This window comes from Lactuca sativa, chromosome 9 (genome assembly GCF_002870075.4).
Source record: "Lactuca sativa cultivar Salinas chromosome 9, Lsat_Salinas_v11, whole genome shotgun sequence".
Classification (NCBI taxonomy): Eukaryota; Viridiplantae; Streptophyta; class Magnoliopsida; order Asterales; family Asteraceae; genus Lactuca; species Lactuca sativa.
This window is the reverse complement of record NC_056631.2, coordinates 76,382,810-76,408,687: the sequence shown is the minus strand read 5'-3', so window position 1 is coordinate 76,408,687 and position 25,878 is coordinate 76,382,810. Positions and strand designations below refer to the sequence as shown.

The following is a 25,878-nucleotide window of genomic DNA, read 5'->3' as shown; positions in this document are numbered from 1 at the left end:
ACACTGTATGCTATTATGTATGAAAGCCAGGAGGTGACTCCTGGTACATTATATTCTGATTAGCTAAGTAGAGTAGTATGTATGCTAGTTGTCTTTGTGATGATTGCATGGAAGACCAGGAGGTGGCTCTTGGCACTTGTCTGTGAGACCGAGGGGGTGGCCCTCGGCTTGGCAAGAAAGACCACGTGCCGGCCCGTGACATAATAGCAAGACTATGTTTAGCACATAACATTTTCACTGATTATGTTATATGTATGTCTCATGGTTATGTATGACAATATGCGAGTATGTGTTTATATGCTATATAACATCCGGTTGAAAGAGACCGGAGGGGTAAGCCAACACCCATATATGCTAGGCAGCATGTTGATATGTATGGTATGTGGTATTTGGGGAACTCACTAAACTTTGTGCTTACGGTTTTCAATTTTGGTTTCAGGTACTTCGTTTTCAAAGGAAATGAGTTGGCTCGATCGCAACGCATCACATTATGTTTTCCGCATATGAGATCTTTGGGATTGCACTCTGATATTGTTTTATGATAACATGTTTTGATTATTGACATTTTGGTTTTGACATGAGATGTTATTATGGATGTTTTTATACTTATGGTCTTATAATAACTTATTTAAAAATGAAAAATTGGCCTTGAATTTTGGGAGACTACAAAAACTCTATTAAGTTATTCATTAAGTCACTTATTAACCTCTTAATCTTAAAATCTGAAAGTTGATTATTTCATAATCTTCCTTATTATAACTTAAACATAGACGAAAAAGATACTAATTTAGATGTCGGGCGTAGATAATACTATGTTATAAGATGCGTCGCAATTCATGAAATCTGATGCGAGTCACATGGGTTGAGGTTCATGACCGTGTAAACAAGCAGAGATACATGTGTAGATAGGTAAGCCAAGGGTGAGGGTTGGGATGTATGGAGGTGAGGGTGGGTGGGACAGGGCGAGTGCCGAGTGGGTTGGTAAGGTATGGTCGGATGGGTATGTATAGTTGGATGTGTGAAATGATTATAATGTCTTTTGAATCGACAAAATAACCACTAAAATAAAAAGCAGTTTAAAAAAAAAAATAAGAAATTGAATTTAAAATATTTGTTTTTAGCCAAAGAATGCCGAATTGATTCCAACATATAATTTAATAATCTTTTTATAATTATAATTCTATTAACTTTGTTAACAGACATAAGTTTTACAAAATATACATTCCAATTCTTAAAAAAAAAAGAAAATTATTCACCATTCTTTTTACCAACATTCTATACATATTCACCCACTATAAAATTTTAAATTTTATTATTTTATAACAAACAATTAGATGAATAAATAATACTATGTATAATGTTACAAAATATTTATCCAATTTAAATTATTTAATATCACATAAATCGGTTTATAAATACCCATATGAAATACAACATAAGACCTGTTCTAGTAGATGTTGGAGGTTGCTCAATTTTTTCGATATTCACGATAAATTCAAGGGTATCTGGCCAACACCTCCGCCCATAAATACGTCGATTTCTCCAATCAACTCCGCAGCCTGCCAATTATCAACCTCACAAGTTTTCAAAGGTTCGGATCTCTCGAGTATTAAACTTAATCGCCGGTTGAAGAAAACGACGTTCGATCGGCTGGTTTTGGCGTTTGATTGAAGCAAATCGAACGGTTGTTTGATCTAATATCACCATGAATCGTTTGTCTTCGCGTACCACTTCAAGGATTTTCACGATTGTTTGAATTAAGAGATATATAGATCGTCTTCTGCCATCGTTTACCAGTTCGAGGGTTCTCTTAACTGGATGTACTTGAAGATCGACGGAGATTTTTTTGTTCAAATCAGAAGAAAAGGAGACGTTTTTAATTTGGGGTTTTGATCTGAAGGCAGCTCAAACATTGAACACAGGTACTGAAAGAACACATAAGTATTGTAATTTTCAGTGTTTTTAGGTTTATTTCCCAATGAACGAAGAGGATTCGCGGCTGTCTGATCGATGCACATAAACATCTGACGGACCTCCAGTGATTAGATCTGATACGTATGTTCGTCTCCGGATTTGTTTACCGAAGATGCGTCGTTTACTTGATGAATCGATGAACTGGAGAACCTAAAGACGTGCGTTCCGATTTAAATATCCTAACATCGAAAGCAGCTAAAGGGGATTCCCGAAGGAACGCTTGTTCCTAGATAGAGCACGGATCCACGAAGAACTACAAAAAAAACTTGTGATTTTGTCTCATATATGAACGTCGTTTTGACTTTGATTTACCTCCTTGATCTGATCTGCGACGTTTCACTACTTGTTCGTAGAAGAATCTGACCCGTCGAATCGTGTTTTTGAGGATCGGATTAAGAAAACTCCAACTCCTCTGGATTTTTTCGCCAGACTCCCAGATCTATAAAGAACATAATGGATGGTTATAATCACACATAAAAAATCGTCCTCTATCATCCATTAACGAAACATCATATTGACGTCAATTCTACTTCTTTGATTGGCGTGCACATATGGTTAATTTCCAGACCTAATCATATTTAAACCTTGTCAAAACACCTCATGGGATATCTTGCACATGAACAGATCTCTTAAGAACTGAATGAAGGATTTACTTTCTAACTTCTCTTCTGGAGTTCCGATAATGTTCTTGATGCATCATCCTCCAATAGCTTTAATAAATCTGGTCAAAACTCTATACACACAGCCATCTCCTTTAGACACCATGATTAAAGCTGAAGTAGTAATTTTACATATGTGGGTCCTTGATGTTGGGTAGATTGATTTGTTCTGAATAATATCTTGTGACTTATAACAAGGTTGAATCTTGTTTAATAACAAGTCGTCTCCATGTAACAGAAGCTGATAGTGGTACAAAACCTGTTTCAACTGCAATGGATCTGGAACTTGTGAAGTTTATCAACTCAGATCTTACATGGAATGCTGTTAAAAAGCGCCATAGGAGCATGATGAGGCGCCCAAGGAAGCCAGCAGCAAGCAATTCAGCCATTAAAATGCAGGAATCTGTAGCTTTTGATTATGAAAAGGTATTTTATATTTATTTACTTGTAGTGCATATATCTTTATAAAGCAACATGATTTTTACTCCTGTTTGTGTTCTTGTAGTCTGGTGTAGCCATTCTTGGTCAACACTTTGGTGAAGAAGTAGTTGATGTTCCTATAAAGAAAAGAATTCTTATGCTTCAGTCTCCATCTCTGAGCAATGAAAAGGCTAGGTCAACTCAACCTCATTCTCCCTCTCCTCATCATGAGAAACAAGAGTGTCATTCAATGAAGTCAAAACTGATAGAGAAAGAGATTCCTGATCTGAATGACTTCTTTGGTATAGAACTTCTTGCAGCTGCAGCATGCCATACCTCTGTTTATGACACCCCTGCTCCCATGGAGTCTTCTGCAGTCGAAGAACACACAACAACAAGAGTTGTCGAATCATACACCGATGGTGTAACTGTAAAAGACGATATTGCCCCTGTTGACTCAGATGATTCATCAGTTCAAGATAACACATTCCCAGTTATTATTACAACCGATAATGGGAACAGCGAGGGTGATAAAGCATCTGTTCCTTCAAAAGATGTTAGGTTGCATTGGGATTTGAACACTGTAATGGATGAATGGGAAGAACCCTGTTGTGATATTCTTGTTGACCCTCATTCTGAAAAAGGGTATCTAAAAGATGATGATTCTCAACAGGTGAAATCAGATGCAATAGATAATAAGTCTGAAGGTATCCAGGCTGTTTCTGAAGTAGTACAAGGTGGATCATGTCAAGATGATAAGGTTTCTTCAGAAGATCGTCTCAGTGATTGCTGTGGGTCAAACAAAGTCAAAGCAGGAGGAGGCTATGATTCTCCTGTTGAAGATGGTGAGTTAAGAGACACGTGGCAAAAGAATGAAGTGGAAGAAATGGAGTGTGTGGACTATGAATCAGATAACATATATGAAGATAACTTTGATGCTATTGAATCAGTTAACAATGAAGTCATTGAAACACTTCCCAACAATGAAATCGAACAAGATGATAAGAAAAACATCCCAAGTATATCAAACCAGATTCCGGAACCTTCCCAATCAGAAGAAAAGGGTAGAACATCGTCTTTTGGTGTTCATAGAAGCAGGTAAACTTTATGTTCTTTACAAATAACAAAATCCAGTATTTTTTTTTATAATTTTCCTATCTTCTAATTTCTTTTTGGTTCTTGAATCCAGATCTGAAAACTTTCAAGATTCTTATTCAAGGGGTAAGAGGGATTTTGGTCAAGAAAAGTCAACGGGAAGAGATGGAGCATCTTACCATGGTTGGGATTCAAGAAACACTCAGAATCACAGGTACTGTAATAACAGGCCAAAACATGTGATTGGAGGTTACAATCAAAGATCCAGTTCTTACAAGACATTTAACACAAAACCAGAAAGAAATGAATCTTATGGTGTTTATAGTCGTGAGAGAGTTAAAGGTGGATTAGGGTTTCATCAACAAGGTTCAAGAAGAGGTGAAGACTACAATGGTCATGATCAAGAAAGAAAAGTCTCTTCCTTTTCTCCTAGTTTCACCCGTGGGCCCCATCTTTCAAGATCTAGAAGACGATCTAGGTCAAGATCAAGGTCAGAGTCTCCAATTGCATGGAATTTTCAGAAGAAAAGCAAAGTGGATACAAAAAGAGAAAGAGAAAGTCCAGATCATATTCATATTCATAGGGCTGATAAATACAATAGCAATATCAATGGTGAATCTAGAGACAGGAATAATCTTGGAAGAAATGGAATGAAGTCAAGTGATCATTTTTACCCTAATTTTTCACGTTCTGGAAGGTATCCACCACAAGGAAGTGGTCAATATGATGAAAAATACGGAGGGCGTTTTCGGTATTATCATAAAGATAATGGGTTCAGATACACTCGTAATGAAAATAGGTACTTCAAAGATCCAGTTGGAGATGGAGTCGAATGATTGCTTCTGATTCACAAGGGGATTATTAGTTGGTATATAAGAGACTTTTTTTTTTTTTTTTTTTTTTTTAAAGTTGTTGATCCTCTTGTTTTCTTTACTATAACTTTTTTTTTTGAGTACTTTTAGAACTTGGTAGGGGTATTTAGGACAAATTTTCGTATTGTCTTCTGAGTTTCTGTTCTTATTGTAATATGTGAAATTGAGAAAATTAATCACACAAGGCAGAACTTCATTTTCTTAAAATACTTCTACTTTTCTCCATTACACAAACACAACGCAAATTTCAATTCAATTCAAGAAAGGTATATTTCATTATATTCTAAAACTTTTTTTTTACATAATAATGTTATATAATTTATAAAGAAATATTCCCATTTCTTTCACCAGGTAAAACTAATAGACTGAAAAACGATTTTTTTTGACAACTCAGATGAACAAATCGCTGCCACGTCATCCCTCATCATCTTTGGACCACTTACAAGAACTCCAATTCTAGATCCTTCACATTCTGTAAGTATTTCTGCATTATAAAATAAAAGATTATAAAATCAAGTCATACTGATAAATTATTAAATTAATAATTTTAGGTAGTTTTCTTACTCTTGAAATCTGGTCTTTCTCCATAGTTAACATTAGTAGAAGCTCCGATTAAAGATTCATAAGAAAGACTTTCCATCTCTCTATCCTCATTATAACACCAAGAACTCAACCCAGGAGACGCCAATGGCGAGGGTAAATCCGTCATTTGAATCTGCCCCATTTCTTTCAAATTCCTTCTCTTGTTCCACAGAAAAGCGATAGATACAGTTACAGATATAGCTGTGCATATAAACACCATACTACAAACCGACCTTACAGAATACGAATATATCATATTTGTACCCTTATCGATCGGGTATATATAAAATCTTGTGAAAAGCGCGATAAACACAAGGGAAATGATAAAAGAGAACACAATTATCATTCCCAACCAAATCCAGTTATTTTGCCCTAAAATTGGAGAAATTGGTGCATCAAGGGGATTCGATTTGAACCATATTGTTTTGTGAAGGTGTTGTTCTTCAGTTGTGTGCCCTATTTCTTGTGTTACGTAAGGGCAGATTTGTAATTTCAAGCGAGATATATCAAGTGTAGTGGGTGAAACAGGAAGGATAAGTTGTAGCATCGCAAGATCTTCAGATTTTTTGAAAGATGGGATAAGGAGAATTTGTGGTGTGTTGTTTTCCATGTGAAGAAGCTCACGAATTATGGAGATAAATGGAGTGATCCCACTTCCACCACTAAACATCACAAGCTTGTCATACCTGTGTTAATTTTTATAATTTTTTATTGTTAAATCATAAAACTTTTGGAAGTTTCTCGATTTTGACCATTTTATATAACAAACAAATAAATTGGTTTGCTTACTGTTGAAAATTGGTTGAAACAGGCCCATAAGGGCCCTCCACCGAGACTTGAAGATGATCCATTGGTGAAGGCATTGAAAGCTTTTCATAAAGCTTTTGTGACCAACTTCCTTTACTTTTAATAACAACACTTAACTTTTCATCATCAAAATCACTACACGAAGTCACTGTAAATGGATGCCATTGTAGTTTTGATATACTAGGTACATTCACAAAAATTAAACTCGTTGGATTATATTTGAGTCCTGAAAAAATAAAAAAAATGAAAATTACTCAACCGATATGTTAAAATTTATAAAAATATTTCGATTTACCTCGTGTTTTGGAGAAGTTTAATTCTACAACTTGACATGGTAAAACTCGCGCTGAAACTAAACGGACTTTTTGTTGGGATTGTAGGAGACGTAGGATTCGATCTATCAGAAAGAGGTAAAAACCCGGGAGACTGATCCAAATATAAGAAAATCCAACATGGAGTATAAAAAACACTACAAAAAGAATATAAAGATGATGTGTGTAAAAAAAGAGCTCAAATATGTTTCTTCTGATACGCGATACGCTCGTTAACCAAATGACAATTCCTATAAATAAACCGACTTCTCCCGCCACATTCGATATCCCGATCTTCTCCCATTTCATCATCTACATCAACACACCAATTTTCACTTGATTATTTAGGGTTTAAGGTTTAGGGGTTAGGGTTTTGATTGTCTTACCTGTGAAATTTGGTGTGTTGTACCCCAGAAGACGATGTAACATAAACCATGAGCAATGAAGAACATCATAGTGAGATTTCCGATCCATATGTGATACTTGATGGTGGATTCTGATGTGAGACCGAGTAGCCGGAGCACCAGTGACCCTCTGGTCACCGGAAAAAATAAAAGGGAGAGACATATGTTGCCAATAAGTCCTAGCATCAATCCTATGCTGTCTAACTTCACTTCCCACCTGGTTAAAGATATTATATTTAATTTAAAATAATGGTAATTATTTATGGATGATAGCTTTTAAATTTTATAAATATATGTAAGAAACTATGCTTTTGGATATTGTTGTTTTAATTGTATAGGATAGAGATCCTTAAACTCACCGTTATTACTGGTTTAACATTCTATACAATAATGTTAACTTTAAGGATCTATTGTGTACAATCAAAACGGCAACCCTTATAAGTCATTAACTCTAAACGGATGTGAGATTTTGAATTTTCTTACACTTTTTCGCCCATTTTAGATGCGGATTGTGTAGTGATATTGGCGAACATGGCATGTAAGTAAGCCGAGAAAGACCAAACCAAAAGTGCCACAAACATGATGAGAAATGACACTTCTGTCCAACTAATGATCCCAAGAGGACCTCTCACAATCGCTAGTTGTCCCCATAAGTTGTTGGGTGTACTTTGATGGTGTGAAACCTTGTTTTGAAGGTGAAGGTATATACATGACATAATTGCAATTAGGAGGATTGGGGTTGTATATATTAGAATATTTCCACCTGAAAATATATAAGATATATATTATTAGAAGCAAATTAAGATAATTACTTTAATGGTATCTATCAATTACTAGGTTTACACGAACCTTGTTGTTGACCGAAATAGGATGAATTAGTGGCAGAATGGATACGAGGTAACCAATGTAGCCAAAATGTGTTTGTAGGCATCATCACCCATATCATTATGTACCCTAAGAAGATGGTGATCACCATTACCTTTATTGTAAGTTGAATCATCTTGTTTGTACGTGTATGATCTAAAAATTGAATATTTGTTTCCATTTGTTTCTTGAAAATGTGTGTGTGTGTGTGTGTGTGTGTGTGTATTTGAGGTTGTTGAATGGAAGAAGTGAAATGCAAGAGACCCTTTAATATAGAAATGGTGTGACGTTTTGGTAAATTAGTAGTCAGACTGGAAACATTTAGATTCAAGAGGGGATTTGTAGTACAAATTAGGAGCTTGCTTTCACACTGGGCAAAAATGACAATTCACATTAGGTTTAAGACTAGTCAAATTACGTGGTATTTTTGCACATTCCCTTATTTTGTTTGTTATTGGAACTTATGTTAACGTAAGATGAGTATCTACTGAAATTAATGTCGAAGATTTTGATAGGTTGATTGATGGAGGGAGTAAACAGTTTTGTTTATTAGATGTCTTTTACATTTGATAATGTGAATTGCCGCCGATCCTTAGGGCTTATGTCGTTTTTGACGTATGTTTGAGATGTGATCATTCAAAATATTTGATAAAAACGTTATCTTGTAATTTTTTCAATATTATAAGAAAATAGTCTTGATCCTTTAAACGACCCTAAGGGGTCGTTTGATAGTTGCTAACTGAGTTAGAACTGACTGAGTTAGAAATTGACTGGGTTAGAAATTCTGATTGAGTTACCTTCTGACTGAAACCACGTTGTTTGATTATATGTCTCACTATCTTTACTAAACGATAAAAATCACTATTTTACCCTTTTATGTGCAACACGTTATTTTATAATATTAATTTTCATAGTTCTATTTTTTTTTAATTTCTTATTTATCTTTTACCAATTTATTTTTGTAATTGTCATTCTTGTCAATTTCTTTTTTAATTAACTTATAATTTATTTATGAATGAAGAATCTAAATAAAAATTTGTCTAAAATCAAAGGACCATAAAATAAAATTATCCATAACGTCTCTTTTTGTTATAGCTACATGTCCCATTGTCTCGTTTGTATTTCCTTGAAATGAAATAAAATACTATTAACATGGATTTTATGAAAATAACATAAACATAAGAGGGCTTTAATGAAAAGTAAAAACTATTTATTTATTTACTTTGACTTCCTTATTATCCCCATATCTGGCTTTATTCCCAAGTTTTATCTCTTACCTGCAAGTGGGTGTGTTCGTGTAACAAGAAGTGACCAATGAGAATAATGACAAAATCAAAGATGAAATCGGCGATCATTTAGCAATTGCTTCATTATAAGGTATTGACTCAAGGTCTCGCTAGTTTCTCTACCTAATGCCGCTATTTCTCAGTCTTCTTTGCTGCGTTTTTTTAGCAGCATAAGGTCCTTTTGGTTTTGTTTTGCTCCTATTTCAATGAAGAACTGCTTCAAGGACAAGGGGTAAAACGTGTAATTTGGGACCGACTGAAAGGCAAAACTCGGTCAGGAGATTTTGAAATGAGGACCGAGTCATCAACTATTTTTGGACCGAGTCCTTTCTTTTGACCGAGTCCGACAATGAACAGGCAAAATCAAACACATCAACTTCTAATTGAGGACCGAATCCCTCCTTCTGACTCAATTAGCATCAATATCAAACAACCCCTAAGTGGTATAAATACATGTTATGTCATGCGAAACAATGAATTTTCTATAAACTCGAAACTAAAGGTATGTTTAGCAACATGTTTTTTAGAGTTTTTAAGAGCTTTTAGCTTTTAATTTTTAAGAAAAAACCTTGACTTAATCTTTGTTTGAGAGTACAAACTAGAAGTTTTTATTTTATATGAAAAATTCACAATCTAAAAGCTAATTTAAATATTTTTTTGATAGCTTTTAGAAGAACTTTTAGCTTCTATTTATTTATTTATTTTTTAATGACAATTCACACATAAAAAGCTTATGAAAGGTGTGGCCCCACTTAGATTTTTTCAAACCTAATGAAAATGGTGAAACATATTATAAGTGTAAAAAGTGTTTTAGCCAATAGAAATTTGAAACGCCAAAAAAATAAAAATAATAATAATAATAATAATAATAATAATAATAATAAATTGACTTTAAGGATGTTAGCTGCTAATTGATTGTGGTGGTTCTTTAAATAGTAGGGTTTCATCTTTTAATCCTTCTACATGTCATGAATTTATTAGCTACAAATATTGTGATTTTGTTTAACATTGGACTATTATCATTTATAAGACTAGTGGTTGTGGACAACTAGTTAAAGGGTGTTATCACATTCAAAAATTAACACCTCACATGTCATGTCATTGTGGTGTTATAACATCAAATAGAGGAAATTGACAACTAGTTATTGTTGGATTAGTGTCTAAGGCTGTAACTATATTTGGTAAGTACTTGACCCGATTGTGTATGGTCCTTTTAGGTTGCCTTCACCATAGCAACTTGATAGGGTAATTTGGAGAGAAGAGATATTATTATTAATGTATTATAGGAATAATATGTTAAAAGAATACTAATATTATTTGATTAATATAGGTCATAAATTAATTAGGAATTAATTTGGTGACTTAAAGAGATTAATTGAATAAAGGGGTATAAACTGTCAAACGTGTGAAAGTTGTATTTTGAGCTGATAATCCTTATGGATATAAGGTTGGACGATTTTAGGGATATGGATCACCTAGAAATCGTCCAAGGTCTTATCTAGGAAGGGATTTGGATTGCTTTGAGGCTAAGTTATCCAATTAGGGTTTTGGGGTGAAACCCTAGGAGCTCACAATATAAATAGACCCATAGGGTTGAGGAAACCGACACCTTTGTGATTGGAGAAACCCTAGAGCCGATTTCCCTCTTCCTCATCTCTCTCAAATCATCTTCTTGCTAGTTGGTGTTTGTAAGCCATTAGAGGAGTGACATTTGTGACTCTAAGCTCCAAGAAGAAAGAAGGTTTTCAAGCAAGTAATTCAAGGTACCATTCTAGATCTATTTTATATGTTTTAATTGTTTGTTTACATTAGATCTAGCCATGAAAGTCTTGGATATGTTGCATGTTCAATTAGTGAAACCTAGATCCAAGCTATAGGGTTGTATGTGCACATAGGTAAAGTTCTTATGTCCAAAACCCATCAGTGGTATCAGAGCCATGATTGGTTTCAATTGAATATGATGCTTAACTGTTTTACTAGCTGAAAATCGTTTTTTTCTTACCCTCTGTCGACCCAACTCGGCGAGTCAGTGTTTGGACTCGGCGAGTTGGCCCTACTCGGCGAGTCCAAAGCTTGACTCGGCGAGTCCGAGCGTCAGACAGAGGATAATTCAGGATTTTCTTGCTGTTTTGTCTTGGATTGATACCTAAATCGTTTTATTATGTAAAAATCCGATTTTTAACTTAATTTAATGATTATCCTTGACATAAATATAGATAATTTCAAATCTTTTAAATATTGATTATTTATATGATAAATATTGGACTATTTAAAATTATTTGGTAATTATCTAATGACTAAAATTGGATTAGGTCAAATATAGATAATTATGAAATTAATTGTTTAATTTGAATTATTTGTTATTTGATCCCTATTGTTTGAAAAGTTCAATTTCTATCCCGAAGTTTTGAAATTTGAATTTTATGATTAATAGTTTAATTTAGAAGAATTTAAATTTCAACCCCTAGAGTTTTACAAGTTTAAAATTCAACCCTATACTATTATATTATTAAAAGCTTAATAAATATATAAGTAAAATTAAATGCTAGTCTTACCGTTAGTAGGCCTCATTCACGAAGCCGGTCTATAAGGTGGGTATAAGGTTGCTGCCTATAAAATGACGCTTAATGGGTGTACACTCACACCCACCGCTTGCTTGACCGGTGGAGGGTCGTTAGCCAAACGGGTAGGATAGGGAAACTCTCTCTCCTCATTAATAAGTATAATGAATCTATAAAGTAACTAAACTATTTTATAAAATTCCCAATCTTAGTTACTTTAGGAAAAGTGAATTGATGAAATCCCATGAAATTGCACTTTGCACCCTTGCTAAGAAGTTAGTGGAGCGTGTGTGGTTTACCGGCACACTAATTGGTTCTAAGCAAAGGTGGCAAAGGGTGATTCATTGTTTATCATAGTTCGATGGAGCGTGTGTGGTTTACCGGCACATCGAATAGATGATTGTAACAATGAAGGCACCATGTAGATTTGCATGGTAATTCACACCCGCTTTGTGATCCTCGGTATCCCAGTCAAAAACTAGAGGGGCATATCGAGATTTAAACATGCCATTGAAAAGTTCAATGAATCTCTAAAATCTAGGAATTCTCAATAAAACTTAAGGTTATGTTTTCGTGGTGAATAATTAGTGAATCGTCATTCACTTACCTTCAAATTATTTGCATGATTGGATTACGGCATCCCTTTTCTAATATGTAAATAATGTTGTTGGGTCCTAGCCCTAATTTTTCATTTTGGGTGTTTAATTAGGGATCCAAATTCTAATCAAACTTTGTCCTTTCTATTGTAGATGTCGAACGCAAACAACGTTGCTGCTAACTCATTCACATTAATGAGTCTTTGCCAAAAGGTGACCTTCGATGGTACCAACTTTAGCAAATGGATAAGATACATTCGCACCATTGTACGCTACGAGGACAAAGAGTATGTCCTCGACGAAAAGCTCGAGAAGGTCAACCCGGAAATTGCTATTCCTGAAGAGATGGTTGTCTTTGAGACACACGAACGTGATGCAACGAAAGTTCATTGCATCATGATAGCCACTATGAACCAAGAATTCCAAAATTCCTATGAGGACATGTATCCGTATGAAATGCATCAAGACTTGATGGAGAGGTACCACCAAAGCGCGAGGCAAGAGCGCTACGAGATCATCACTAACATGATCATCGCTAAGATGGGAAATGGAGGATCGTTGACTGTGCACTTGCAAAAGATGAAACAATATGTTGATCGTCTTCGCAAGTTAAATGTTAACTTTGGGGAGGATTTGGCCATCGACATTGTTCTTCATTCCTTGCCTTCATTCTACAACCAATTTAGGATGACCTACCACATGAACAAGGAAGAGGTCACCCTAAGCAAACTCCAAGGACTCCTAAGGACTGCTGAGAAGGGTGACCTACCACGTGCGAATCTTGTTTACTTGGAAAGATGACCAAGTCACCCTTCACTAGCACTTGTGAGAAGGGTGAGGGTTTATTGGATCTCATACAAACCGATGTATGTGGACCCTTTAGATCCACCACAAAGGATGGAAACCGCTTCTACGTGACTTTCACCGATGATTATAGTAGATATGAGTATATTTACTTAATCAAGCACAAGTCTGAAACGTTTGAAAAGTTCACAGAGTTCAAGAATGAAGTGGAGAATCAATTGGGCGGGAAAATCAAGATGCTTCGATCCGATCGAGGAGGAGAGTACCTAAGTCTTGAATTCCACGACTATCTCAAGGAATGTGGAATAGTTTCACAATTGGCGCCACCTAGGACACCGCAGTTAAATGGTGTGGCAGAAAGGCGCAATCGAACCCTGTTGGACATGGTTCGTTCTATGATGAGTCGTGCTTCACTACCTATCTCATTTTGGGGGTATGCCTTAGAGACTGCCGCCCATATCCTTAACCGAGTCCCTACAAAGAAGGTTGCCAAAACACCTTACGAGATGTGGACAGGGAAAGTTCCATCTTTGGCACGTATCAAGGTTTGGGGTTGTGAAGTTTTTGTAAGACGAGAAACTCATGACAAGCTCGAACCTCGTAGTGAGCGATGTATTTTCATCGACTACTCGCATAAATCCTTTAGATATCTCTTCTATAGACTGAGTGACAATGTGGTCTTCGTTGCGAGGAGAGGAGTTTTCCGAGAGCGAGAACTCATAAACCAAGGAGACAGTGGGAGGCAAATCGATCTTGAAGAGATTCAAGAGTCGAGCGATGAAGGAACCTCTACCGCTGGCGCTCAACCCGAGGAGGAAACTCCGGTTGAACCAATTGACGAGTCATTACCTCTTAGACGTTCCGAAAGAGTTAGAGTTCAACCCCAGTTTTATGGTTTTCATATTACTACCGAAGGGGACACGTATATTAGTGATAGTACACTAATAAATCTAGATGAACCTAATTGCTATAAGGAAGCCATGGCAGGCCCGGAGTCTGCAAAATGGAAAGAGGCAATGGACAGCGAGATTCAGTCCATGTATGACAACCAAGTTTGGAATTTGGTTGACAATGTGCCCGGACGTAAGACAGTTAGGTGCAAATGGATCTTCAAGAAGAAGATCGATATGGATGGGAATGTGCACACGTACAAGGTGCGATTGGTTGCGAAGGGCTTTACTCAAACTCCCGGAGTTGACTATGATGAGACCTTCTCACCAGTTGTGAAGATAAAATCTATTAGGGTGATGCTAGCTATTTCCGCATTTCATGATTATGAGATATGACAAATGGATGTCAAGATCGCTTTCCTTAATGGGAAGTTGGCTGAGGATGTTTACATGGCTTAGCCAGAAGGTTTTGTCGATCCGAATCATCCAAATAGAGTGTGCAAGCTTGAGAAGTCCATTTATGGACTTAAGCAAGCGTCTCGCAGATGGAATCTTTGCTTTGATGAGAAAGTCAAAGAGTTTGGATTTGTACGAAGCGAAGATGAATCATGTGTATATGTCAAAGCCAGTGGGAGCATAGTTAGCTTTCTCGTTTTGTATGTCGATGACATACTGCTCATAGGAAACGACGTCCCGACTCTGCAGGAAGTAAAGTCCTGGCTCGGGAAGTGCTTCGCTATGAAGGACCTCGGAGAGGCTTCCTTTATTTTGGGAATAAGGATAGTGAGAGAAAGAAGTAAGAGACTAATAGGACTTAGTCAGAATACTTACTTAGATAAGGTACTAAAACGTTTTAGTATGGAAAACTTGAAGAAGGGAGAACTACCGATATAGAGTAATACCAAGTTGAGTAAGACTCAAAGTCCGAGTACCGAAGCCGAGATAGCTGAGATGAGTCGAGTACCTTACGCTTCCGCAGTAGGCTCGATCATGTATGCTATGACTTGTACTCGACCTGATGTGGCCTTTGCTTTGAGCATGGTCAGTAGATATCAAGGGAATCCTGGTAAAGCGCATTGGATTGCGGTCAAGAGCATCCTTAAGTACCTTCGGAGGACCAAGGAATGGTTTCTAGTCCTCGGAGGGAGTGATGACTTGAGGGTGCGAGGGTATAGTGACGCCAGTTTCCAGACCGACAGGGACAACTACCGTTCGCAGTCGGGATGGGTCATTACCCTCAATGGAGGAGCAGTAACTTGGAAAAGTTCCAAACAGGAAACTGTAGCTGATTCAACGTGCGAATCAGAGTACATTGCAGCGAGCGAAGCGTCAAAGGAGGCAATATGGTTGAAGAACTTCATTGGCGATCTTGGAGTTATGCCTGCCATAAAGGAGCCCATGGAAATTTTCTGTGATAATGAAGGAGCGGTTGCCTTGACCAAGGAACCGAGGGATCATGGTAGATCTCGGCATATCGACAGAAAATATCACTTTATTAAGCATCGAGTAGAAGAAGGACACCTCGTGGTTAAGAGGATATCATCAGAAAATAACCCAGCAGATCCGCTTACGAAGGGACTAAGCAGGGTGAAGCACTTGCAGCATGCTAGGAGTATTGGGCTGAAGGATGATATTAGTTTAAATTAGATAGTATTAGAAACGTATAATAGATAAATGTAATTGACATTTGATGATTAAATAAAGGAGTATTATTTATAAGTAATGTTACTGTCTTATGTTAATTGTTTAGCTATTGTTTCACTTTGCATGTTTTGACTTCTAGAATAATCGAGTTTATTAAGAATAATCGAATTATTCAAACTGTCCACAATCGTTCATATGTTGGAAGTAGGTATGAATGAAGATTGTCGTGAATTGGTGTGTAGATTGTCTAAATGGTATTAGACATAGCAAAGGTTTGCTGCAACGTTCATGAGTGCTTATGAACAAGTTTTGAGCATTGGAATAAACCCGCGCTTGCTGGAATTACTTTGAAGTGATCACAAGACGATAATTTCATATGGTCTTAAAACCTAGATATATGGTTTATTATTTACTAATTGGTTGTACATTGATAATGCGAAACCGCATCAGTAAATTGATGTCATAAAACGCATTGTTGTGTATAGTTGGTTAGTCGATAAGTAAATGCATATAAGTCGAAGTTTATTTGTTACTTTTATCCTAAGAGGGTAAAAGCGATATCACGGCCGCTCGATGATTTGATTTGACTTATGTGCCGGGCCCAGTCAGGACTGAATTGATGTGTTCAATTAAGTTATATGTCAAATAAATCTGAGATCGAGAAAAATAGTTGCTGGACAATGAGTATGACAATGTCTCATGAAATCGTCTGCACGATATCAAAACAAAGGATTGTACGATCCCTTATCTAAAGGACAGGTTACTGATATGATCAGAGTTGACAGCGTCTTTGAGAGCTACGATTGCTAATCGGATTGTGTTTGCGTTTATAGTTACTAGACTTATCCAAGTGGGAGACTGTTGGATTAGTGTCTAAGGCTGTAATTATATTTGGTAAGTACTTGACCCGATTGTGCATGGTCCTTTTGGGTTGCCTTCACCATAGCAACTTGATAGGGTGATTTAGAGAGAAGAGATATTATTATTAATGTATTATAGGAATAATATGTTTAAAGAATAATAATATTATTTGATTAATATAGGTCATAAATTAATTAGGAATTAATTTGGTGAGTTAAAGAGATTAATTGAATAAAGGGGTATAAACTGTCAAATGTGTGAAAGTTGTATTTTGAGCTGATAATCCTTATGAGTATAGGGTTGGACGATTTTAGGGATATGGATCACCTAGAAATCGTCCAAGGCCTTATATAGGAAGGGATTTGGATTGCTTTGAGGCTAAGTTATCCAATTAGGGTTTTGGGGTGAAACCCTAGGAGCTCACAGTATAAATAGACTCATAGGGTTGAGCAAATCGGCACCTTTGTGATTGGAGAAACCCTAGAGCCAATTTCCCTCTTCCTCATCTCTCTCAAATCATCTTCTTGCTAATTGGTGTTTGTAAGCCATTAGAGGAGTGACATTTGTGACTCTAAGCTCCAAGAAGAAAGAAGATTTTCAAGCAAGTAATTCAAGGTACTATTCTAGATCTATTTTATATGTTTTAATTGTTTGTTTACATTAGATCTAGCCATGAAAGTCTTGGATATGTTGCATGTTCAATTAGTGAAACCTAGATTCAAGCTATAGGGTTGTATGTGCACATAGGTAAAGTTCTTATGTCCAAAACCCATCAGTTATAACATCTTTAACTTTCCATGTCATCATTTCTTTTTTTCTTTTTCTTTTTTCGATTTAATTTTTATTTTTTAAACAAAATTAATTAATTAATTAAAACATGTTATTTAAATAAAACTTATTTTTTAAATTAAACATTTAAAAACATTATGAAAACATCACATTTAAAAAAAATTACATTTTGCCCCTAATTTATTCGTTTTCATTTCCATCATACATAAAATCAACTAAATCCTCTCGAAGTTGTCTGTGTTTTCGTGCGTCTTGAATATCTACGACCCTATGTAAATATTCCGCTGTCCCAAGTTGAAATTGCATGTGTCTGGGCTCCGAAGCCGAATACTCCGCAATGTTTCGTCATTTATCTTCAACCACCATGTTATTATGATACATGCATACATAATATCTTGTAGAACGTCTAACTGATATGGTCGTGCTGCATGCTCAACTATGTGCCATTTCGACTTCAGAACTCCAAAAGCATGTTCTACATCCTTACGTGCCCCTTCTTGTTTTCTCTTGAAATTTTCTTCTCTTGGTGTTATTGGGTGTCGAAACGCCTTCATGAATGTGGAATATGTTGGATATATTCCATCCGTAAGGTAATACCCAAACTTGTACTCATTTGCATTTACTGTGAAAGGAGCATCTGGTGCCTTTTCTGACAAAATATCGTCGAAAATCGATGACTGATCAAGAATGTTCACGTCGTTATTCGAACCCGTAACCCCGAAAAAAGCATGTCAAATCCATAAATCTTAGGACGCAACGACCTCCAATACTAACGAAGGCGTTCCATGATGACCACTTGCGTACTGGCCTTTCCACGCCACGAGACAATTTCTCCAGGCCCAGTGTGCAATCAATGCTTCCTAGCATACCCAGAAAACCATGTCTTTCTTTGTGCGCCGCATATAGTTGTTGTATATCACTCAACGAAGGTTTACGCAAATAAACATCACCGAAGGTTTCGACAACACCCATCGCCAATCTATACAAACTTTCTCTTGCAGTTCTCTCATACATTCTCATATAGTCGTCAATCAAATCAGGCGACTCTCCCATTGCCATAAGCTTAATTGCAGCAACACATTTGCAACCCTGTGAATCCTCGTTTACCTCTACGGTCATATCTCATTTGGAAAAATTCATACCTAAACATATATTTAATATATAAAAACTATATATTGAAAGAAGCTATGTATTAAAAAAGTATAAAAGCTATATTAGAAAAAAAACAATACCTGCTTTCCAACACGTTGACTATCCGAACAAATACATTTTTCCGCAAACGAAACCTTTTTTTGAAATCGCTTGGCTGGTAGACATAATCATCCGCAAAATAATCGTGATCTAAACGTCTGTGCCGTTCTTCGCGATCTCTGTTTAATGTTGCACGCCTGGTTAATAAAGGAGCTGGAGCTGGTTGCATTAGCACGTTCGTGCAATACTCGTACATCAAATTGACAAACATGTCATCGTCGTCACTATCATCAAATGGATTCATTTTTTTTTATGGAATGTCTTCAAAATATATGAGAGAGAGAGAGAGAGAAGTAGTGAATAGAGAGAAAAATTGTGATTTTTATATGGAAATGTAGAGGTAAATTATGATTATATAGGTAAAGTTTTTTTTTAAATGTTACCTTTATTCAACGGTATAAAATGAAAAAAGAAAAAAATAATAAAAAAAAAACATGTTATCGTCTATTGCCATGAAAACAAATGACAACATAACAGCTAAAAACAAAAGGGCAGGGCGGTGTTCCGCGTTATAACGTCGTTGAGGGGCGTTCCACGTCACAAAAACGGTTGTGGGCGTTGCCCACACTGTTCAGTCTAACCACCGTTGGTTGCTATCTATCTTTGGCAACCCATTTTATTGATAGTTCTTGATGCTTGCAAAAACTAATCCTTAATTTCATTTTTTTCCTCTATCACATTGCTATGAGTAATCATGTTTTTAGCCTTTTGAAGGATTAGGGAATTACAAAAAAAAAATGTTTTCAATTACTTTAGATAATGCTTCTTCCAACGATGTAACGGTTGATTTTCTTAAAATTGAAATTGATTTGCTTTTCTGAAGGCGCATCATACTTTCATGTTAGGTGTTGTGCACACATTATGAATTTAATTGTGCAAGATGGTTTGAAAAAGATAAATGATGTTGTAAATTGTAATAAAGGTCAGAGTGAGTGTAAAGGAAGAAAATCTAGTGTTGCACATGTAGAGTTACAAACTTACAAAATAGTCTTTACCAAATAGTCTTTACCAAATTTTACTCATCTTGATTTCTAACACTCAAATGTATCATTTAGTCTTCCTTTTTGAAAAAACTGCCAAGTAACCAAGAATTATTATTATCCATTAATCACCACCGAGTTGCCCAAAACATAAGAAACATAAATCCTAATATGTTTCACTACAATACAAGTCAAAAGCTTGACTCCATAACAACTATATTAACCACAAAATCCCATTTTACTTTGATCCTCTTCCTCTTGGTGTCTCTGTCAAGATGAAGCTAGGAAACTCATCATAATCCTTCTTCATGTATGACCACATTCTTGGAGAATTAGGGCTTCCAAAAATTGGGGATCTTTCTCCAAATGCATCATCTTCTATTATCGGCTCAAGTATCTCCTCCATTTCCATCTCAACAAACACATTTTCATCCCTTGGTTTTCTTACTACTTGATTGCGTCTCACAGATTCACAACAAACATCTATAATTCATGGAAACAGGTTATTAGCTAATCACTTTCAATTAAATTAAGTCAAAATATATGAAAAAAAGTGAAAATTTATGACAATACCTTCATGTAGCCCAATGTTCTTCAAGAACTGGTCAAAATCCAAATCCAAAGATTTCTTCTGTGATTTCACACATTCATCATGGTTATGAAGGAATCGTTCTTCTGCAACAGCTATTGAAGAATTCTTCTTTTTCTTTAAAGACTGTTGCTGCTGAATCAATGGTTTGACCGAGTTTGTAAGATCACCGAGTGCTTTCCTGCCACTAACTTGAGTCTTCTTGGAGACACCAAGATCTTCCCCAATTGGAATCACATTCTTGGGATTTTGTTTTCTTGATGTGTTGAGTGCAGGTGGTTTTCCAGAGTTTGAGATGTCGTTAAGTGCTTTCCTTCCTCCAAGACCCCCTACTCTGTTCTTTTGAACAGTCTTAACACCTGAAAGGAACAATCGTATCAAAAATGGATATTAGATTACAAGCAAAAACTGGAAAAAGTAAAAAGATTGTAGATATTTTATCAGGAAACTTACCGTTGAACTGAACACTGAAATTCTGATCTTGAATAACATTCATCGCCATCTTTTGTAATCGATTTGATTTCCTGCAGTCGGCAAAAACAGATTTCAGGCATTGATGAAGAAAACACGGATTGATAAACCGTAGATGGGGAAATCGGTGAATCAAATTCGAGAATGTAAAACACGCAGAATAAATGCGATTTGAAATGATTTGAAACCCCAACAAAGAGGATTTATAGATAGGTCAGATTCATTGAAAATTTGAAGTTCCGTTTTCGAATTCACCTACGAGAAACTCCAGACGTTTCGACACTAATAAACGCGATAATGCACTGCAGATAGACACTTTAATCAACGAAAAATAGAAACTAAACACGAAAAATCGAAATCATTTATTAAACGAATAAATCGATATCTGTAATTCAACTACTAACATACAGACAGACTAAATTAGGGTTTCATGGAAGAAGAATACTTACAGATTAGTATAGCGATCGAGCGAAAGAGAGTGAAGATTTTGTGCTTTGAACTGCAATATTTCTTTGATTGAAAACGATTTTTCTGTAAAATATTTTATTGAAACCTTCGGTATATAAACGAGGGGGAAGACTCCCTCACAACGGTCATATTTTTTCTTTCTTTTTACGGTTTTGCCCCTGGAGTGGCAATTATTTACATCAATTTATTTTCCCACAAAATTTTGTCCGTTCATGTTAAAAAAGGATCTTAACAAGGGTTTGCTACAAAGCCTTATATCTTTGTATTTATTTTCGTCTTCGATCTTTTTTTTTCAAAATAAACTTAACTTTAACTAATTAAACATTAAAATTTCACCAGACTCGGTAGGAAATTCGGTTGACCTGTCCCAATCGGGGACATGTATTTCTCTCTCTCTCTCTCTCTCTCTCTCTCTCTCTATATATATATATATATATATATATATATATATATATATATATATATGATCTATTTCGTCGGACCATTACGCTAGAGCGTTTAAGTGACAAATCTGAAATGAGTTGCCTATATATATACATATATATATATATATATATATATATATATATATATATATATATATATATATATATATATATATATATATATATATATATATATAAGTCCATTAAACATTAATTGATATATATTAAACCATCAGACAGAGTTTATATATCAAATTACTTTCCAAATTTTAAGAGTTCGTCAATCGTCACTTCATTTGACGGCCAGTATACCAAATCGTCACATCCTTTTTTGATGTTTGTTAAATTTTATGAGTGTTGTAAAAAAAGTTTGATTATGGCCTTTAGTTTTGAGCAAGGTTTTAAAAATCGTTCGAGGCGTACGCCTTGAGGCGAGGCGGACGAAAAACGATTCTGAGGCTACACTTCTTAGGGGGAGAATGAGGCGCACGCCTCAGTCTTGTGTGGCGGTGAAAAGCGGTCCGAGGCGGGGCGTTCCGAGGCGAGGCGTAAGAGGCGTTCTGGGTTTTTTTTTTTTTGACTTTTTGACCTTAGAAATCACGTGATATCTTTACTTGACCTAATTTTTCTCTAGCCGTCACTCCTTATTCTCTCGTTTCTTCTTTCTTTTCTCTTCTCGTTTCTTCTTACTCCCCCTGTTAACTGTTGTTAGCCAAATCGAACATGGTCATCAACTTGTGAGTTAAAATCGAAGTTGTTCCCCGCTTCTTACTCCCCCTGTTAACTATTATGCATTTGTTTTTACTAATTTGGCATGATTTGAAGACTATTATGAATTTTAGTATCTTTTTATTTTTGGGATGATGGCATTAAGTAAGACTGTTATGTTTGAAATTGGACTTTAGTATGTTTTTTTATGATTAATATAATATATTATTATTATTTTATTCCGCCTCGAGGCTTACGCCTCATTTCGCCTCGAGGCTTACGCCTCATGAGGCGAGGGGTAAACGCCTTGAGGCCCGATTCCGTATTTTAAAACCTTGGTTTTGAGCGCTTATTAAACTTGAATTTTCTTTTTTGCATCAATTGAGTTTGTTATGTTCATAAATCGGGGACGGGCTAGGGAACCAATTACTCGTTATTTCATTGATAGAGTCGGTTACCAACAAGTAACCATATATCCTCCTAACTCACATGTGCCTGAACTCCTAAGCATCCATCGCCTCAAGTCATCTAATTAGATATTATGTTTTTCACCCCAATGATGGTTTAAAAACTTGATAACAACTAACCCATTAAAGAGAATAAACATTTCTTCATCAAGGTTTTATGTTGGAGTTATAATTCCACATACAAACAATACAAGTGCTTAAAAGGTCAATATAGCTTCATCATCTTCATTTGTAGTGATTAATATTATGCTATTGGATTAGAATGGAAATCAAGCACATTACATATCCCCACCCCCATCCCTACCGCACACCCACCCACATTTTTTTCTAAACCTTACCATTATCATCAAACACAAGAGTTAACGAAATGTTATGACAAACCCAATCTAAGTCTCTTATTCATCAATTAATGCCAAAAACAAACACACCCACTTTCTCTAAACAAAGTTTTATGTCTTTCAATCCAGCCTTGTAACACGATTATTTAAAAAAAAAAAAACATTAGACATTAACAAATCATAAAACTTCCATTAAACAACATGGTTACACAAATATCAAGCAAATTAATAAAGAATTAAACGTGTTCAAAAGCTCAAAAAATCACAGACAAACACCATATAGAAGGATGGACCCAAGGGTTTTGCATTGAGCAACACCCCTTAAACACACACGAAATATTAAAAATCTTTCATACAAATTAAACAAATTATTTGCACTCCCCTGGCATTAAATTATTAAAATTGATCTATATTATGAAATTTGTTTCTTTTGAAACGCACAAGGATATAATGGTCATTCAATACAATTTTTAGGTATAATCACTCATTACACATTAAGTCAAAAGAAACAAACAACAGCTTACATACTTTTAATTTATTAAAGATAATCTAATTACACTAAAAACTGTAAGTGTACAAAAAACATGCATCCAAAAAGCAGAGAATCCACAAGTTTTCTCTTATATCAAAATTCAACAACAGGACTCTTTAAATCGATCATTAAATCCTACATATCAAAATTAAAAATACATAATAATTAACAATCAATCATTCCTTCCACATGTCTGCAAACTCATCAGTCTCAAGTGGATTACTCATCTCATGCATTTTTCTTCTTGTCTTTGCTTTAACCTTCATTGCATACTTCCCAGCCTTTTGTCTCTTCTCCAAAGATCGTATCTAATCAATAATAATTTTTATTTAAAAATTAGCATCCATTAAAACATAAATATGCTTTCTTTAATAATATCCAACCAAATAAATAAATAATCACCTGATTTGGTGAAACATAGAATGGATTCTCATATAGAGTTGGACCTCCAAAACTACCCCCAAATATCTTTATTGGATTCAAACAAAATCTTGGACCAACCTGTAACAATTATTTTTAAATCTTTAATCTTAATTAATAAATTTATTACAATATTTATAAAAATATAAAAATACATCACTACAAACCTCAATAAGTGTCATCTTTTCCAACCCTCCACGATCAATTTTATCTGCTCCAGTATGAGGACATGATATCTGTTACATTAAACAAAAAAACATTACTTTTAAATAATTATATAAAATCTTTATTTATTACAAAAAAAAAACAAACAAACCTGGTAATTACGGAACCAAATGTGGTCATCAACAATTGAGAAGACAAAGACATGGTCATGGTAAGGCTTTGACTTTCTGTGCTCTTTAGGAGTTCCAAATATCTGTTTAACAATTTATAAATAAGCACCAAAATAAAAAGAAAATTTGTGGGAGGTATTTGTTTAATAAGAAGAAAAGGAGGCATACCTGTGTGATTATTTCTTTCAGAAGTTTCCAATGAGGGTCTTTATCAAAATTTGATGAAAATGTGAGAAGAGGGCGAGACCCTTTCAGATGATTTCCAGTAAGTTTTAACTCTTCCATTGTGTGAACTGTTATAAAACATTCATAAGTCAAAATAAATATAACCATATGTATCTTCAACTTAATCGATTAAGAACCAAGATACATAATGGAATCAATGAGAAATTTTGGGAATGAGATTACCTGCATTCACTAAAAACTTCACAGATGGACCATTTGGGCATTTCGACATCCACAGGTATAAGTCTTTGTGTTTCCTACACTGAAAATGAAGGCGTCAATCAAACACCTGTAAACTTCTGTTTCATGTGATGATAGAAATAGATTGATTCAATTACTTTATTTCTGTTAATGTATTGTATGTCTGGAATAATGAATGTAGGATTAAAAGAACCTTTTCTCAAAAACTTAAATCTACCATGGTTTAAAAGATGAATTGCAAAATTGCTCAGCTTATGACAGTTTTTGAGGGTGTCCATTAACAAATATAACACGAAAAGGAAAAAACTAACCTCAAAGAAGAGACAAGATGAACAGCTCTTAAGTTCAACAAGCTCATTCAGGGTTGCTCCTTTGGTAGCCTTGGATTCAACTTTGTTGTCTTTCTTGCAGTGAGGCAAAATCGATACCAAATTCAACATCAAATGGCGATATCTAAAGTAATTCACACCGATCAATCAAATCAAAAAGAAGATGAGTAATACAATATAAAATGACCAAATCGAGAAACAGCTAACCTGTAATTTATGCGACGAGAGCAAGTGACAAGAACTTTCTCTCTGTTTCTAAAAACTGGATTAGTTGTAGAGTCTTGTGGGTTTTCCGGCTTGTCTTTCCAACCCAAAAGAGTCCTTTTAGGCCTCTCCGGCGCCGTTTCATCCTTCTTCGCCTCCGGCACCACCACTTCACTGTGTTTTCGCTTCTTTCCCATTTTGTTTTCAGAGAGAGAGAGAGAGAGAGAGAGAGAGAGAGAGAGAGAGAGAGAGAGAGAGAGGTGAAATTGATGTCGTCGACTAGTTGAAGTTCACGTAAACCCTAAACCCTGTGATTGATGTCGTCGTCTGGCAAGATTTAGGAGATACTGAAATTGGCTACATACTTGATGGGCTTTTGGGCCTATTTTTATAAATGTCAAAAACTCACAATAACAACTTATTTATTTTTAGGGATTTTGAAGTCACTAAGTTTTCAAAATTTGTTCGGTTTAGTCCCCGTGACGATTTTGGTGTGTTAATGCCCAACATTTGGGC

The 25,878-nt window shown here is 35.4% G+C and overlaps 3 protein-coding genes across 5 annotated transcripts; 1 reads left to right on the top strand and 2 right to left on the bottom strand.

The window, feature by feature from the left end:
* Window positions 1-1,435: 1,435 nt before the first annotated feature.
* On the top strand, window positions 1,436-6,387 carry LOC111918041 (uncharacterized). 3 transcript variants are annotated; one of them, XR_006186790.2, is made up of 6 exons: window positions 1,436-1,922; window positions 2,872-3,059; window positions 3,139-4,151; window positions 4,243-5,016; window positions 5,415-5,494; window positions 5,611-6,387. XR_006186790.2 is itself a non-coding variant. In XM_023913700.2 (4 exons), exons 2-4 carry the CDS (start codon window positions 2,907-2,909, stop codon window positions 4,982-4,984), a joined length of 1,908 nt encoding a protein of 635 aa, XP_023769468.1. In that variant the 5' UTR covers window positions 1,436-1,922; window positions 2,872-2,906; the 3' UTR covers window positions 4,985-5,227. The 3 variants fall into 3 exon arrangements, 1 of the variants encoding a protein (XP_023769468.1); XR_006186789.2 differs by having other exon boundaries at window positions 5,572-6,387; XM_023913700.2 differs by lacking the exons at window positions 5,415-5,494; window positions 5,611-6,387 and having other exon boundaries at window positions 4,243-5,227.
* Window positions 6,388-19,751: 13,364 nt separating this feature from the next.
* On the bottom strand, window positions 19,752-21,289 carry LOC111918043 (protein PATRONUS 1). The gene is made up of 4 exons (XM_023913703.3): window positions 21,160-21,289; window positions 20,693-20,763; window positions 20,224-20,598; window positions 19,752-20,133 (listed from the first exon to the last, which is right to left on the bottom strand). The coding sequence occupies exons 2-4, from the start codon at window positions 20,739-20,741 to the stop codon at window positions 19,889-19,891; spliced, it is 669 nt and encodes a 222-aa protein (XP_023769471.1). The 5' UTR covers window positions 20,742-20,763; window positions 21,160-21,289; the 3' UTR covers window positions 19,752-19,888.
* A 2,334-nt stretch (window positions 21,290-23,623) lies between these two features.
* LOC111918044 (ribosome biogenesis protein BRX1 homolog 1) lies at window positions 23,624-25,692 on the bottom strand. The gene is made up of 8 exons (XM_023913704.2): window positions 25,366-25,692; window positions 25,141-25,282; window positions 24,812-24,890; window positions 24,572-24,696; window positions 24,385-24,486; window positions 24,236-24,304; window positions 24,051-24,149; window positions 23,624-23,956 (listed from the first exon to the last, which is right to left on the bottom strand). The coding sequence occupies exons 1-8, from the start codon at window positions 25,557-25,559 to the stop codon at window positions 23,825-23,827; spliced, it is 942 nt and encodes a 313-aa protein (XP_023769472.1). The 5' UTR covers window positions 25,560-25,692; the 3' UTR covers window positions 23,624-23,824.
* Between the last annotated feature and the right edge of the window lie 186 nt (window positions 25,693-25,878).

Bases quoted from the DNA above. Each gene is read 5' to 3' on its own strand.
- LOC111918043 (XM_023913703.3), bottom strand. From the start codon at position 20,741: ATGGCGATGAATGTTATTCAAGATCAGAATTTCAGTGTTCAGTTCAAC. The intron at 20,599-20,692 runs GTAAGTTTCCTG...TGTTCCTTTCAG, and splicing joins TTTCAGTGTTCAGTTCAACG to GTGTTAAGACTGTTCAAAAG. The intron at 20,134-20,223 runs GTATTGTCATAA...CATGAATTATAG, and splicing joins GAACATTGGGCTACATGAAG to ATGTTTGTTGTGAATCTGTG.
- LOC111918044 (XM_023913704.2), bottom strand. From the start codon at position 25,559: ATGGGAAAGAAGCGAAAACACAGTGAAGTGGTGGTGCCGGAGGCGAAG. The intron at 25,283-25,365 runs GTTAGCTGTTTC...GAATTACTTTAG, and splicing joins TCTCGTCGCATAAATTACAG to ATATCGCCATTTGATGTTGA. The intron at 24,891-25,140 runs GTTAGTTTTTTC...CTTCATTTTCAG, and splicing joins CATCTTGTCTCTTCTTTGAG to TGTAGGAAACACAAAGACTT.
- LOC111918041 (XM_023913700.2), top strand. From the start codon at position 2,907: ATGGATCTGGAACTTGTGAAGTTTATCAACTCAGATCTTACATGGAAT. The intron at 3,060-3,138 runs GTATTTTATATT...GTGTTCTTGTAG, and splicing joins TAGCTTTTGATTATGAAAAG to TCTGGTGTAGCCATTCTTGG. The intron at 4,152-4,242 runs GTAAACTTTATG...TCTTGAATCCAG, and splicing joins TTTGGTGTTCATAGAAGCAG to ATCTGAAAACTTTCAAGATT.